The 13,844-nt window shown below is 41.3% G+C and overlaps 1 protein-coding gene across 2 annotated transcripts in view; it reads right to left on the bottom strand.

Moving 5' to 3' along the window:
* The window catches only part of TRHDE (thyrotropin releasing hormone degrading enzyme), a 416,582-nt gene that overhangs the window by 80,089 nt on the left and 322,649 nt on the right, over positions 1-13,844 (bottom strand). For both annotated transcript variants that reach the window (XM_053255844.1, XM_053255845.1), the window contains 2 exons: positions 6,913-7,046; positions 6,754-6,809 (listed from right to left, as the gene is read on the bottom strand). In XM_053255844.1, coding sequence (XP_053111819.1) covers positions 6,754-6,809; positions 6,913-7,046 — 190 coding nt within the window. The remainder of the gene's footprint in view (positions 1-6,753; positions 6,810-6,912; positions 7,047-13,844) is intronic.

The raw sequence follows: 13,844 nt of genomic DNA, 5'->3' as shown, positions 1-13,844 counted from the left end.
TGACTCAAAACCAAAGAGCAGCTGCCTTAAGATAATCTCAGAAGTACAGCTTTTGTACAGACATGTTTAACATCTCTTCTTGAGCATATGCCGGTTGCATCTTTGCAAAACTGCCTCACACAGCATTCAGTGTCAAAGTGAATGTTTGAAAGTATAGATTGATTACTCATCCGCTTTAAACAAAGATGCATTGCATAGAGCCTCAGCTTTAAAAAAAGAGAGAAAATCACAGTCCTATACTGTTCTTCCTTATTTGATGACACACTAGAGGTCTGCATTTGATTTGAGATGAGTAAGGAAAATGTGATGAATGGGAACCCTTCCTTTCCATTAAGCATTTGTGAGGAACTGAACACAATAGCAGTGAATGAGTCAAAAGTGAGCAGAGATCCATTCAGGTCTCATTAGTTCCTCCAATTTCATGTTAGAAGGGAAAGCTGTGGAAAGGATCAAATGAGGGGGAAACCACAATGTAAACTAGCAAAAGTGGCCAAGAAACTGATAGGGCTTCTTGACATGCAGAAAAGACCAATCACAACATGGCAATGAGAGGAATGTGAAAGAAATAAAATACATGAATGGAATGTAGTCCCCCCTCCCCATTCTGCCACCATCACAAGCAAGGGGAAGGAGTTGGTTTGCATATCTGATTTGAACAAAAATACCAGCTGACCCATCCACACCATGAAGCACACATCCAACTAATACTGTACACACACTACAGGGGAACAGTGTATGACCCTCAGGCACATATTTACAAGAGTCAGAGTTGGCTTCAGAAGGAAAGAGAGATAGAAAAAGATTGCTTTTCATGTAGCACATGTGTAACATTGCTACCATGTGCTTCATTAGTCTGGATGCTGGCCACTATTTTCAGTTCTGTTTTTCTCTGTTTGAGATTTGCATATAGACAGGGGTATTTAATTTTCTTTTTTATAAAATCATTCTTACTTAGTTAATCTCATACAATTTTCCAATGAATAAAGAGAAAAAGGTTCCAAAGGAGGAAAATGCAGTAAAATAAAGAACAATTTAGTTTAGACATTAAGATTATGCAGATTGGGTTTAATTTTGTTTCAAATTGTGCCTAAAATTGCAAATGGTTGCACATTATCGGGCTTTACTGTTTCAACGTGAAATATAGAGACACCATATGTAAATGAAATTATCGTCTGGTAGAGATGTGCATGGAACCGGTTTTGTTGATTCAGCTAGAATCTGAACTGGATTTGTGCCGGCCCGGCTTGGACTCGGTTGAACCGGGTCAGGTCAGGTTTGGCCATTGGAGGCTTAGGTTTGACTAGAGGCCTGAACTGGGCTGCAGGCACCCTGAACTGTCATTTGGGAGGCTGGCGGGGGAGGCTGAAGGAGCCCCCGCCACCACCTCTGATATCTCAGCTGTGGCTGCCTCCACCACGGCCACCTAATTATTAAGGTAAATACTACGTTCCCTCCCACCCATTTAGTGTAGAGAATTCCCTTTATTTGTAAAAGGAAATCCTTGCCAGATTCCCTTTTACAAGTATACTCTCCGAGCCGGCCCGCGAACCAGGTCTTCGAACTGGTTGGAACTTGGACTGCCTGAACCGGGCTGGCTTGATGTCTTACAGATCTCTGTCATCTGGTTGAAAGCCTTCTCTGTCTTACACAGTCAACTTTACCATATATACTATATCCCTTACCTTAATTAACCAATTGTTCCAATGTATGTAGATTAGGGTTTTTGCCATTTTTAGTAATTACCAACTTTGCAGCTGAAAGCAGATGTATTGTTTATTCCTGATCCTCTTTTGAAATTGATGATCTGACATTACGGAAAAGCATATTCACAGTGTCTATGGGCAAGCAATGTCCATTCATTTCTTGAATGGAATTACTTGCATCCAAAATGGTTTTATTCTTGGACATGTCCAAAACACATGAATCAAATCAGCACTTGTATTGTTACACCTTACAGTTGGCTTCTCCTGACCTAATCTCACTCCTTTTTCCTTGTGCTCTGTTTCCACACAATTCCAGGTTTGTGAGATTGCATTTGATTTTGGTTGCTTTTATAGGGGGCTTGCTATGGCTTTCCTTGAAACAGTATGTTTGAAATCTGCCTTCCAAAGAACTGAACCACCACAGATTCTTCCTTGTTTTCCTAGCATATTGTGGCTTTGAGTACTGTTTTAGGGGCACATGCCTTGGCTTTCCAAACAACTAAATCATCACATCATTATTCCAGTCCTTGAGCTTTCAATATTTTAATATTCATAATTAGTAGCTGTCTCTTGGGGCTTTTGGGAAAGGCATTCTCTTCCTAGCCATAGTGGGAGAGTTACCACTTCATTTAAAATCCATTTTTCAAACAAGTGATCTACCACTTCTGTTATTCTTTTTTCTCTTTTTTCTGTGATATTATTCAGAGCCTGTGTGAGACTGCTTCCAAACAATCACACAACACACACATGAACAGTCTGGCTTTTATTTTTATTTACCATTTATTTAAATAGCAGTTGGGCTGTGTGCTCAAAAACAGGGACCCTTTGCATTATTTTTCTGAAATTTGACAAGTTTGATTTCCAAGGGTGCTGGAATTCATGCAAATTTCATGCCAGAATATGGTAAAATTGGAGAAATGCAGCTATTACTCTCATTGAGATAGCTTATATGAGCCCTTTCTCGAGACCAGTGAGAAAGGGCAATAGGGTTTGTGTGGAGGAAGTCCTGAAGAGCTCAACTCCCCCCACACAAGCACTTTCCCTTTCTTGATGGTACCTACCTGCTGCTGGTAGTTCTGAGGGATGGGGTGTCGTGATGTGTCAACCCACTCCTTGAGCGCCATTAATGCACCATGCGAGTGGCCATGAGAAAGGGCTCATAGTATAAGCTATTTCAATGAGGGTAACAGCTGCATGGGGACCCGCCCTTCTCCTGAGAACACTAGGATCTGCTAGCCATGGCTGCTTGCCAGACGACTAAAAAAACCTCCAAAACTGAGGTTAAGGGAGTGCTTGCTCCCTTAACCTTGTTTTAGAGGGAGGCTCCATAGGTGAGTTTACTGCTGCAGGCTCGATCCCAGCAGTGCACACATGCAGGAAAAATGGGGCTGGGCTTCCTTAGCCCAGTTTTGCATGCACATGTGAATAGCCTTTATGTCTTTTCTAAAGGCCTCTAAACTGGAACCTTTGTTGTAGCTGTCTGAAATTTGACATGCCGGGTCCCTGGGCAAGGTTCTAGAAAGCCTGCAAATTTTCTTCCAATTGGCTTGAACACATTGCAGTTAGTCAGCTGATCCTCCCTTTGAAGTGAACAGCAATGAATGAACAAATGAAACTGACAAATTTCATGATGATACAAACTCAATGAGACACCTTTCCCCTATTACATACCCTGGCTTACATTAAGCACAGTCTCCCATTAACAGAAAAGAGCTGTCAGGGCTGCCACGCAACTTCAAAGGCAGCCGTGACAGCGTAGTGACAGACCTGCTATGGAATGCCTAAAAAGCATTTCCAGGCAGCAGTGCAGTACTCCTTTCATTAGACGCAACAGAATGAGTGCTCTGCTGCTGCCCAGAAGTGTTTTCCCAGCATTTTGTAGTAGCTCCATCACGACGCCTTTGAGGTTGACCTGTAGGCTGCAGCTCAGTGGTATGGCATCTGCGTGTGGTATGACCCTAGGCTCAATCCCTAATATTTTCAGGTGTGGCTGGGACAGACTCCTGCCTGAAACTTTGGAGAGGAACTGCCAGTCAGTGTAAACAATACTGAACTACAGGGACCAATAGTCTGACTCGGTGTCAGACCATAGGAACATAGAAAGCTGCCATATATTGAGTTAGACCATCGGTCCATCTAGCTCAGTATTGTCTACACAGACTGGCCGTGGCTTCTCCAAGGTTGCAGGCATGAATCTCTCTCAGCCCTATCTTTGAGAAGCCAGGGTGGGAACTTGGAACCTTCTGTTCTTCCCAGAGTGGCTGCACCCCTCAAGGGGAATATCTTACAGTACTTATACTTCTAGTCTCCCATTCATATGCAACCAGGGCAGATCCTGCTTAGCTAGGGAACAAGTCATGCTTGCTGTCCCTATAGCTCAGTATTCCTCCTGTGTTCCTGTGAGGTCCTTTCCGTTGATGGGGGACTACACATCATGAAGGCACTGAATTGTAAATAGAAAATTTACAATTTTAAATTTTCCTTGATATTTAAGATAATCATAATGCAACCATGATATATGAGAGGTTACTTCACTGGAGCAGTAGTGGGATGGAGAGGCGGCTAGTGTCACTGAAGGCTGGGAAGAACTATTAGGAACTAGAATCTATAGGTAGCTGGGAATGACATGCACACTTTGGAATGGGAAACACAAGATTAGACATGACAGAAGGAATAGAGCAAATAAGTGATAGAGCAGAGTCAGGAGCTTTCCCACACAGGGCTGTTACTTTGAATTCCTGCCGGAAGGGAGTGAGTGCATTCGCACATCAGCCAGATTTACTCCAAAGTCCATACAAGATCTTTGGAAGCACCCGACACACAAATTGAGCTTTTCCTTCCAAATTTCACCTCATCCCGATTTATGTCCGAGTTTTAAAATTCCTGTATTTCAGCAGAGGTTTTTTGGGATAATCCGGAGGGGCTGCAGAGAGGTGCTGATGTAAGTCTTCACATTAACAAAATAAGAGCAAGCCAAATGCAAAGAGGAAGCTGCCTTGCCTTTGACTCAGAGGCAAAGAGTGGAAAAACTAGTTTTCAGGCTTTTTGGTCTTTGAAAGTTTTTGGAGGAGGGAAATCTAGAGAGGAGAGAAGATTTGCAGTCTTTTGCAGAAAATAAGCATTTCCTTGCAGAAAATGAGCATGCAATCCAAGCTGGGATGGAAGCTGCAAAAAGCAGAGGTGACGTTGCAGGAGGGCTGACATATGCTGGGGACTTATGTGTGTTGGGGTCATTGCGGGGTGGGGAATAGAAAGCCAAGGCTTATGGCTGACAGTCCCATCCACAAACCAATTAAGCAGAAGTGTGTGTGTGTGTGTGTGTGTATTTCAACAGAGCAAGATCACTAAACCCTTGGAAAAAAGGCTTCCTCCTCTAGGTAGCCATTAGCCAGAAGCAAAACAAGCTGTGTGTGAAGCTACGCAAAAGAAAATTTGGAGTAGAGAGGGGAGGGGCTGCTTCCTTAATGCTGCAAGTTTCATTTGAAGTGGCTTCACTCGACAGATACTCTGAGAGCTGAAAGCCTGTCTGGGAAAGCTCAACGAGGACCAAAGATGGTGCCCTCCACTGTTGAAACTGGAGTGGTAAATGTCAGAGGAGATTAATGGGTGCTGTTTATCTGCCTCTTCCCTGAGCGCTTTCTTGCTGTGACTGTATGTCCCGCTCATCCTGCCTAACCTCTCTCCATATTTTTAAAAATATATAAGTCATTTTTATTCTCTCTTTTATATTTCATCCTTTTCTTTCAGGCTAGGACATTTCAGATATATGTTGAGTAGGCTTCTGAAGCAAGGAAACAGTTGAATGCATAACATTAACACTGTGGTAGCTATTCCATTTCAATAACAACAACAACTGCATCCTAATAACAATAACAATATCAATTCTTCACTGGACAGTCAAATACCATGCAGAAAAACAAGACCTATTATGCATGTCAGAGCCAACCCTGCCCCCCTGCCAAAAAACCCCCTGAAGTTTGAAGAGGCTTATCATTAGAAATGGTATATTGCACAGGAATAATTTTGGAATAGGGGAGTGCACAAAACCGATTTGCCCGGTTCGGTTCAAGTACAAACTGGACTCAAATCAAACTGGGCATATTCAGTTTTGCCTCCCGAACAGACACACACACAGCTCCCCCCCACCGCCACCACTTAACTCAAATTCAAGCCAGTTGGGGGATTCTACAGTAAAAATTAAAACATTTTTTTAACTCACTGCCTCGGGGCGGGGTGGGGGGTGCTGCCGTGGCTGGCCGGGGGGGGGGGGAGAGTCCTCCAGTGGTTCCACCTCCCCCTGCTGGCCTCCCACTGCTCTCTAAAGGGCTGTTTCATCCTGTTTCTGGGCTGCTCAGGCCCTTTCTTTGGGGCAATGGCCATTTTTGAGGCTGCCGAGCATGCGTCCTGGCCAACAAATGGCCAGGTTGCATGTGCGGCAGCCTCCAAAATGGTTGCCACTATGTCAGAAAGGGCTGGAATGGCCCAAAAGCTGTCCAAAAGAGCCCAGGGGAGACTGGGAGGAGGGGGGTTTGCCGGAGGCCCCTTCTCAAGTGTCCACAGCAGAACCCCTTGGAGGCTTTGAGTTGTTGTTTTTTAAAATTTAAATGGTAGAATCCCCAAACCTGCCCCACGCTGCCCCGGGGGTAGGTGGGTCAGTTCAACCTTGAGCTGAGCCAGACCAGTCCGATGGCAAATTGGCTCAAGGTCAAGCCAGTTCGCACATCTCTATTTTGGAAGAAAAATAACTCATTAGAGAAATGGAACAGATTATTAATCTCCAATGTATTAAACAGATTCTAAAGCAAAATTAATCAAGCATCTGCACTCAGAAGTACCCTGTGGCTTTTATCAATCAGAAACAGGGCAAGCGCTGCAGATGGTACTTATGCTCTGCATCATGGAAAGACAGAAAACAGAAGAAAACAAGATGGAATTTGAAACAGCCTTTAAATAGCTTCAGCTTTAAAGCCTTCACAAACACACTGTGCAGGCAAATATATGAGTGTTGCAGGAATGTGTATTAGGCTAGATTATCTACAAAAAAACATACCTGGCTAAATTGAATGCATCATCGATCAAACTTGCACGATTACTGACAGAGATTACCTATGGGGGCCAAGGAGAAAAGTGGAACATTTTAGGATGATAAAAACAGCAGGAATTTCACATTTAAAAACAAATTTCTGGCAATTTAATGAAATGAGTTTACCTTATGGTTCCTCATTAGTTGGTCAATTAACAATCTCCAATTTCTAATGTCATAGTTAACCCTAAAATAGCCAGTTTGATTTATATTCCCCAGCAGCCAGCTTCCCTCATCAAGAGAAGCAATCCTGTGATGCTCTGTAAACAAAGCACAGGGGGGAAAGGGACTTCAGTTTAATACTTCAAAAGATTCTAACATTCTAAAATATAAATGTACTTAAGGTATAATTTTGAATACAGTTGTCTTTACCACATATCTGCTCAATTAAAAAAAATCAGTCATAGCTCAAGTATATTTCTGTTATAAAACACAGCAAATATAGTTTCTTTCATAGGTTCAACTAATATTCTGAACATCTGGCATTCTGACCTGCCAGTGGGTCAGAAATGCCAGCATTACACTGGATGTCATGTTGTTATATGACAAACAGTGGCTATCCAGGCTAATGTTGCATGTGCCGAAAAGTATTTCACAAGAACAACGGGGGGGGGGGATTTTTGCTGATATTCCCTTTTTTGTAGCCCACTTTGCCTCCTGAAAATATGTCCTTGAGAGTTGAGATACCCTCAGGGACATTTTTGGGGAGGCACAGTGGACTGCAGAGAGAAGGGACACTGGCAAAAATTATGCACACAAAACATTTTTCAACGCGTGCAATGTTAGTCTGGATGTCAGCCAGGTTATTTAACAAGAAAACTGTACCTATAATGGATGCTCTTAATAAAAGCTGACACTCAATGCTAGTTTACTTCCTATCTAATAAAAATATTTTCATGCAGACTGATCCCCATAACAGAGTGCCTTCGAATAGAGTAAACTAAATTTAGTTTAAGATCCATTCCTATTTTTACCCCCAGAGGGTGAAGACACTACAAGATAAAGGTTTACATCATCAGTTTCATGTGGTATATTTTATGAATGCACCTTAAGAGGTTGAGAATCAGTATGCATCACATCAGGAAGCCTGTTAGTTCTCATGCTTTTCCGCTGAGGCAGAACAATTGTTGCCATGATAAGAGGTCATTTAAAAGGAAAGTTCACCACATGACACTGACAAGGCAAAATGATTTCATGATAACTTGAATCACATCCAAAGTGAGCATAAGAACTGGCTCCTAGTTACCGAAATCAACAGGACACCACTTGCTTAATTCGAAGAATGCTACTTTATGGGCCATGGTCTTGGGCTGCAGACCACAAACAACACATTGTAGACTGTATAACAGCTTTCACAACATATGGGCAACATAGAAAACACTATTCTGTTTGTGACTGTATGTGGTAAAGCACAGAATTACCCTGTTTACATTATGTGAAGCTGGAGAATGACCAAACCAAAGAAGTGGCTTAGTGAGAACTCACTGGACTTGTATGCTACTCTGGTATTATTGGAAGCAGCCTGAAAGTCAGGAGGTGAGGTTAAGGATGATGCACTCCTCTGTGCTTGTGTCCTGTTCTGGTATTGACAAAGGAATTCTGGGACAAATGACTTACATTTTCCTTCCATCAATACTAGAACAGCATTCCAGCATTTTATTGTCATTAGTGATTAATTAAAGTGGAAATAAACTATGGCCAAAGTGCTCCCCACATTAACTATTAAAGATAAGGGCCCACATTCTCCACAGCTTTGCGAGGGCGGAGCAAGAGCACCACCCTTGCAGGGAGCCAGGATGTCAGGTGCTCCACAGCCCAAGTGTGTGGGGAGGGGGATTGGAAATGAAAATTCACTTCACTCTCTTCCCTGCAAAATCCTGTTCCCTGTCAAGAATGTGGCCCTAAGGATTGAGCCTTCAGGGACATATTCCTGGCAGCAAACTGGGCTTTTGTAGAGAGGGGAGAGAAGTGAAAATCACTTCCTAATTCCCCTCTCTGTGTGCTGGGCTAGTGTTCTGGCTCCTTACGAGGGCAGGGCTCTTGCTCCACCCTCATAAATCTGTGGAGAATATGGACCAATAAATGGTCCTCAGCAGGATTTACATTGCACAGTCTGATGAAGAGTACATTCTAGAAAAATCTCACCCTGATCTCCTTGGGTGGAAAACAATAATGTTTAAAGCAGAAGCCTAATCATCCTTAGTTTTAAAAATATGAGACAAATATATAAACCATATTAATTACTCAACTCCTTTTTGGTTTTGCCCTGGCCGCTGAAAGCTCATCTTAGGTTTAGGCAAGTCTTCATGAGAAAGAGACTGTGGGGCAATTACCTTTCTACATTTTTGTTATACTAATCTGGGTATATATACCCAGTTCCCAAGAGTATTTGTGATTAAACTGAGAGATTTATATGGGAAAAAAATGATATGGAAACAATTTGAAGAGCTTGTCTTTTAAGTATACGGAGTTCAAGCCGGGTTAGGGTTAGGGTCAAAAACCAGTGGCTCACATTCTACACAAAGAAATGTGGACAATTCAGCATGACCCATGCTACTGCTTGAATCTCAAACTCTGCCGCATTACTGCAGAACAGGGCTGATCTCACTGGCCATTCAGGGGAATTGTGGGGTTTTTTTTTTGGTTTTAAAATTTTTTTTATGCAGAGGCCCATTGGGCATGCGTAGCGGCCTGCAAAATGGCTACCACCAAGCAGGGCAGGCTTGGAACGGGCTGAAGACTGGGTGATTTTTACCATAATGAAGTCCAGTGGGGGGAAGGGGCAACTCTGGATCCCCACCCCCAACAAAAGTAGCCTTGGAGAAGTCCTCTGGAGGGAGGGAGTGAAATAAAATTTTATTCTGAGGAGATGCAGAACCAAACTAGCCTGGTCTGGTTCGAGTCCAGTTCAGACTTGAACCAAACCAAGCCAGCCGGTTTAGTGCACACCTCTCATGCCATATAGAGTGCAGTAATACAGGTGGACCTTGTCACACGTGGTCCTGACACTTGCAGTCGGGCAATGGAGACCAGACCTTGGTATACGCAGGAACAAAAGGGGTTAAAATCCAAGTATCTGCAGTTGCTAGGTGGCCAGAAATGACCTCCAAGATCATTTCTAGCCACCATTTTGCTGAAAGGAGCCTTTTTGTGGCTCTTTTGTTAAAAGAAGAAGAAGAAAAGAATTCTCACAATTATTCACAGTAAATTGCCAAAATTGGGGAGTGAGTTGGGGAGGCATTGGTAGTAAGCTTGAGACCCACAGAGCATGGCAAGCCCCTTTATTTCTATTATTTCTGCCTTTTTCAGCTGTAGCACTTTTTTAACCTTCAGAAACCAAACCCCTCCCCCTCATTCACATAGCCTTAAGGTCTCGTTATACGTGGCTGTAGCTAGGAAGGGAACCCCCACAGATAGCGAGGTTCACCTGTATTATTATTATTATTATTATTATTATTATTATTATTATTATTACATAAATCAAAGTCTAAATAAATAAAAAGTGCAGATTTAAGATTACAACCTATTTTGTTGGTGGTGCATGTATTCTGTTTGTGAGATCTTTGCTGTTGTTTTCAAAATGTAACAGACATTTTATATTCAGCAATTTATCAAATTATGTTCTTTGGGAACATTTTCAAACCATAAAGAGGGCAACAAAGATTCACGAAGTTACCCCCCCCCCCAAAAAAGTAATGCACTCTAAAGCCCTGTAGTGATAAGTATATTCAACACAGTGAAACATGTCTGCACATATAAACCATTTTAGGATAAGGAACTTTAATTGTGGCAATTGGTCACAAACTGTCTGGACATTTTTTGTACATGATAAAATGTCATATAATAACCTGCCAGTCAAAGATGATAGCTTTGAAATACCTATTTCATAGCCAGGTATTTTATATATCTATATCTATAATCTATATCTAATCTGATCTAATCTAAATAGATAGATAGATAGATAGATAGATAGATAGATAGATAGATAGATAGACAGATAGATATAAAGGAACAGCAAGCAGTATCTTTTAAAAAATCTGTTATCATGGTTTTCTGAGAGTTTTAAGTAGAACCATAACCCCTTATTATTTTTTTGATAAGGGCATGGTTACTTTGACCTTTTCCTACAAAGCAGAGCAGGAATCTTTTCATGCTATTCCAGTTCAAAAAAGTAGGTGGTTACTGTAAAGGGTGTCTGATGAATGTTCTTCACAAAGTTCTATATAATTTACTAGAATCTGATGTCTGAGCCTTTAGATTCCTGTGATTTTCTATAGACTAAGATGTCTTTCTCTTGTGCTTGCCTGATGTAGTTACGTCATGGAAATCATGTGCAATTTCTCTACTTATCAGACATATGTACTGAAATGTCACGGTGGCAAAAAAAATCCAAAACCCAAAACCCCCACCCAGTTAAAACTGAAGCTCATTTTATCAAAAAGGTTGTACTGTATTTATTCTATGCAGGAAACCCTTGGGCACACAAATACTTAATCTTGGTGGCCAATGTATCTGTTTAGTTTGTTCAAAATATGAAGGATGGTTGCTGAAAACTGCCTCATAACAGCATTTACAGACCTATGGTTTTATACAAACACATTCATTCTAGAATACAAAGGCATAAAACATTCTCACTTTCCAGCAGAAGGGCACAGTGTTCACTGTAAGGAAACATGCTGGAAGTGTAAAGAAGTCAAGAGGTAGTAGTTGGGATGCTTTGTATTAAAGTGGCCATATTAGTGTTGCATTTGATACTAACTGATTTACCACCATCTGTGGTATAGTAACTGCTTTGTAACATTAGGATTGTGGGCAAGCTCCCTTAGTTATGCAGCTTTAATGTAATTTCCACAGTACCCACTTCCTTCTCCCTTGCAGTTAACTGAACAGTTCAGTTAACTGTTAATTCAATTAACTTTTTTTTTGTGAATTTCAGAAAATCCCACTGAAATAAAGCACAGGCAACCATAATTGTGTACCTGATTGCACTATTGCAAATTTGACACATACTTAAGAAATAAATAAGGTATTCCTTTAAAAGTATCAACCGATTCAATTATACATAATCTTGAAAATAAAAACAGGAGTCACACTGTAATTAACCCTTTGGTCATTTTATACCCTTAAAACTAGTTTGGCCTGGCCTTCCAGGGTTTTTAAATGATTGACAAACTGTCTTAAATTGTTCTAAATTGCTGTCCCGATTTCCAGGGTTTTTTAGCTGTTTCAGTTGTTTAATTGGTTTTACTCTGTTTTTATAGTTTGATTTTAACTATTAACTTATTTTAATTGTTTTTATTATGCTGTAAACCACCGTTTTGGAAGGGTGGTATATAAATTTTGGAAGGGTGGTATATAAAAAGCCATTTTGGAAGGGTGGTATATAAATTTAAGAAAGAAAGAAAGAAAGAAAGAAAGAAAGAAAGAAAGAAAGAAAGAAAGAAAGAAAGAACCATATGTGTACATATAATTTACCCACTTCAAGTTCACTTCACACTGCTGTAGTGGCATGGAACTGTCTTCATTTAAGAAGATATCTAGCCTTCCAAACAATAAACACATAAATGTTTATTGCACTCAGTGGAATTTCTAATATATAAAAAATCTTGCAGAAGAGAAGACACTCCTTCACAAGATCAGAATTACATTTCAATTACTCATATAAAAAGACTCAAAATGCGGACCTTGCCCTACTCTTTTCTACCCATTATTCTGATTAAAGTAAGAAAAAATATTGATAACAGCAGCCCAAAGGAAGGGAAATATTAGCTTGATCACCTGATGTCAGAAGGACTTTCAACTTGAATAATGGGCTGTCAGTTGCTATTGCAGCAATAAGCTGTAGTAAGCCAACTTGTGCCAGCAGGGGCTCTTTTCAGAAGGAAAGAGATCAAGCACTACCCCCCTCACTTAGGCTTCCTGAAGTGATGAGGGTACAGATGTCATATCCTGGTTGCGGTGATCCTAAAATGGACTGATGATGCTGGTACAGGGAGTACCCGAGGCTTAACATGGCTTACGGTCTCTATGCACAAGTATTACAAATTCTTGGATCTGGCAACTCTCAAAACTGAATGCACTTTCGAAAAGTATGGTGGAGCACATATTTCAGTCTGTACTTTAAACTACTCTGACAGTCCAAATGAGGTATTTCAGATGCTATCTCAAAAGTTAAGTTAGAAGTAAGTAAGAAGTTAAGAACCTAAGCTTCCTCTAAACTCCTTGGATATCTGTGTTTCAGAAAGAGGCCAAAGTCAGAGAGGACTGCCACAATCTAAGTCAAATTTCCAAATAGGGATGTGCCCAAAACTCAGTTCAAAGTGTGGTTCAAGCACTATTTCAGAAAGGGGCCCTGGAACTTTAAGAAAAAGGAGAACAGGTCCCCCACGCGGTGCTAGCACACACGGTATCCGCACATTCATGGGCACCATTCATGTAGTCAGCATGGTGTTGTTGACCACGTAAATGGTGCCTGTGCATGCACAGATGCTTTGTGTGTGCTGGCACCGCACAGGAGGTTATTGGGATGTGTGCCGCCCAGCAGGAAGCTGCATGGAGCAGCAGAGAGCAGGTAAAGATCTGCTCTCCTTTTTCTTGAAGTTTCTGGGTCTCTTTCTGAACAAGTGCTCAAATTATGCTTTGAACCATGATTCAGGCTCATCTCTATTTCTAAACTCTGCTAGCAGGGGTGCCACTTCTAAAGCAAAGACAGCTACAGTTCCTTTAACAGTTGTAAAGAAGGGAGATTTTAAGTATGTTTTGTTATTCATGCAACACAACAGTGAAGGAAAACGTAGACCCTGCAGAACATCCCCTTACCACACACCTGTTAACTACAGGAGCTCTCTTTCTATCAGAAGCTCACAACCTTATTAGGAAGTTGTGAATATATAAAATACTTCCTCTCCATTGAAAAACAATCTTATTCCCATCCATTATGCTTCCTACTGATGATTAGCCTGCAGGCTTTCATCCCTCAGTTATAGAAGGTCTGCTGAAGCCACATACTACTAGCCTGGATCAGCCAGGTATACATTGCATTCATGCATGCACACATC

Source organism: Hemicordylus capensis, chromosome 5 (genome assembly GCF_027244095.1).
Source record: "Hemicordylus capensis ecotype Gifberg chromosome 5, rHemCap1.1.pri, whole genome shotgun sequence".
Classification (NCBI taxonomy): domain Eukaryota; kingdom Metazoa; phylum Chordata; class Lepidosauria; order Squamata; family Cordylidae; genus Hemicordylus; species Hemicordylus capensis.
Note: the sequence above shows the minus strand (reverse complement) of the source record. Positions and strands in the feature narration are given on the sequence as shown.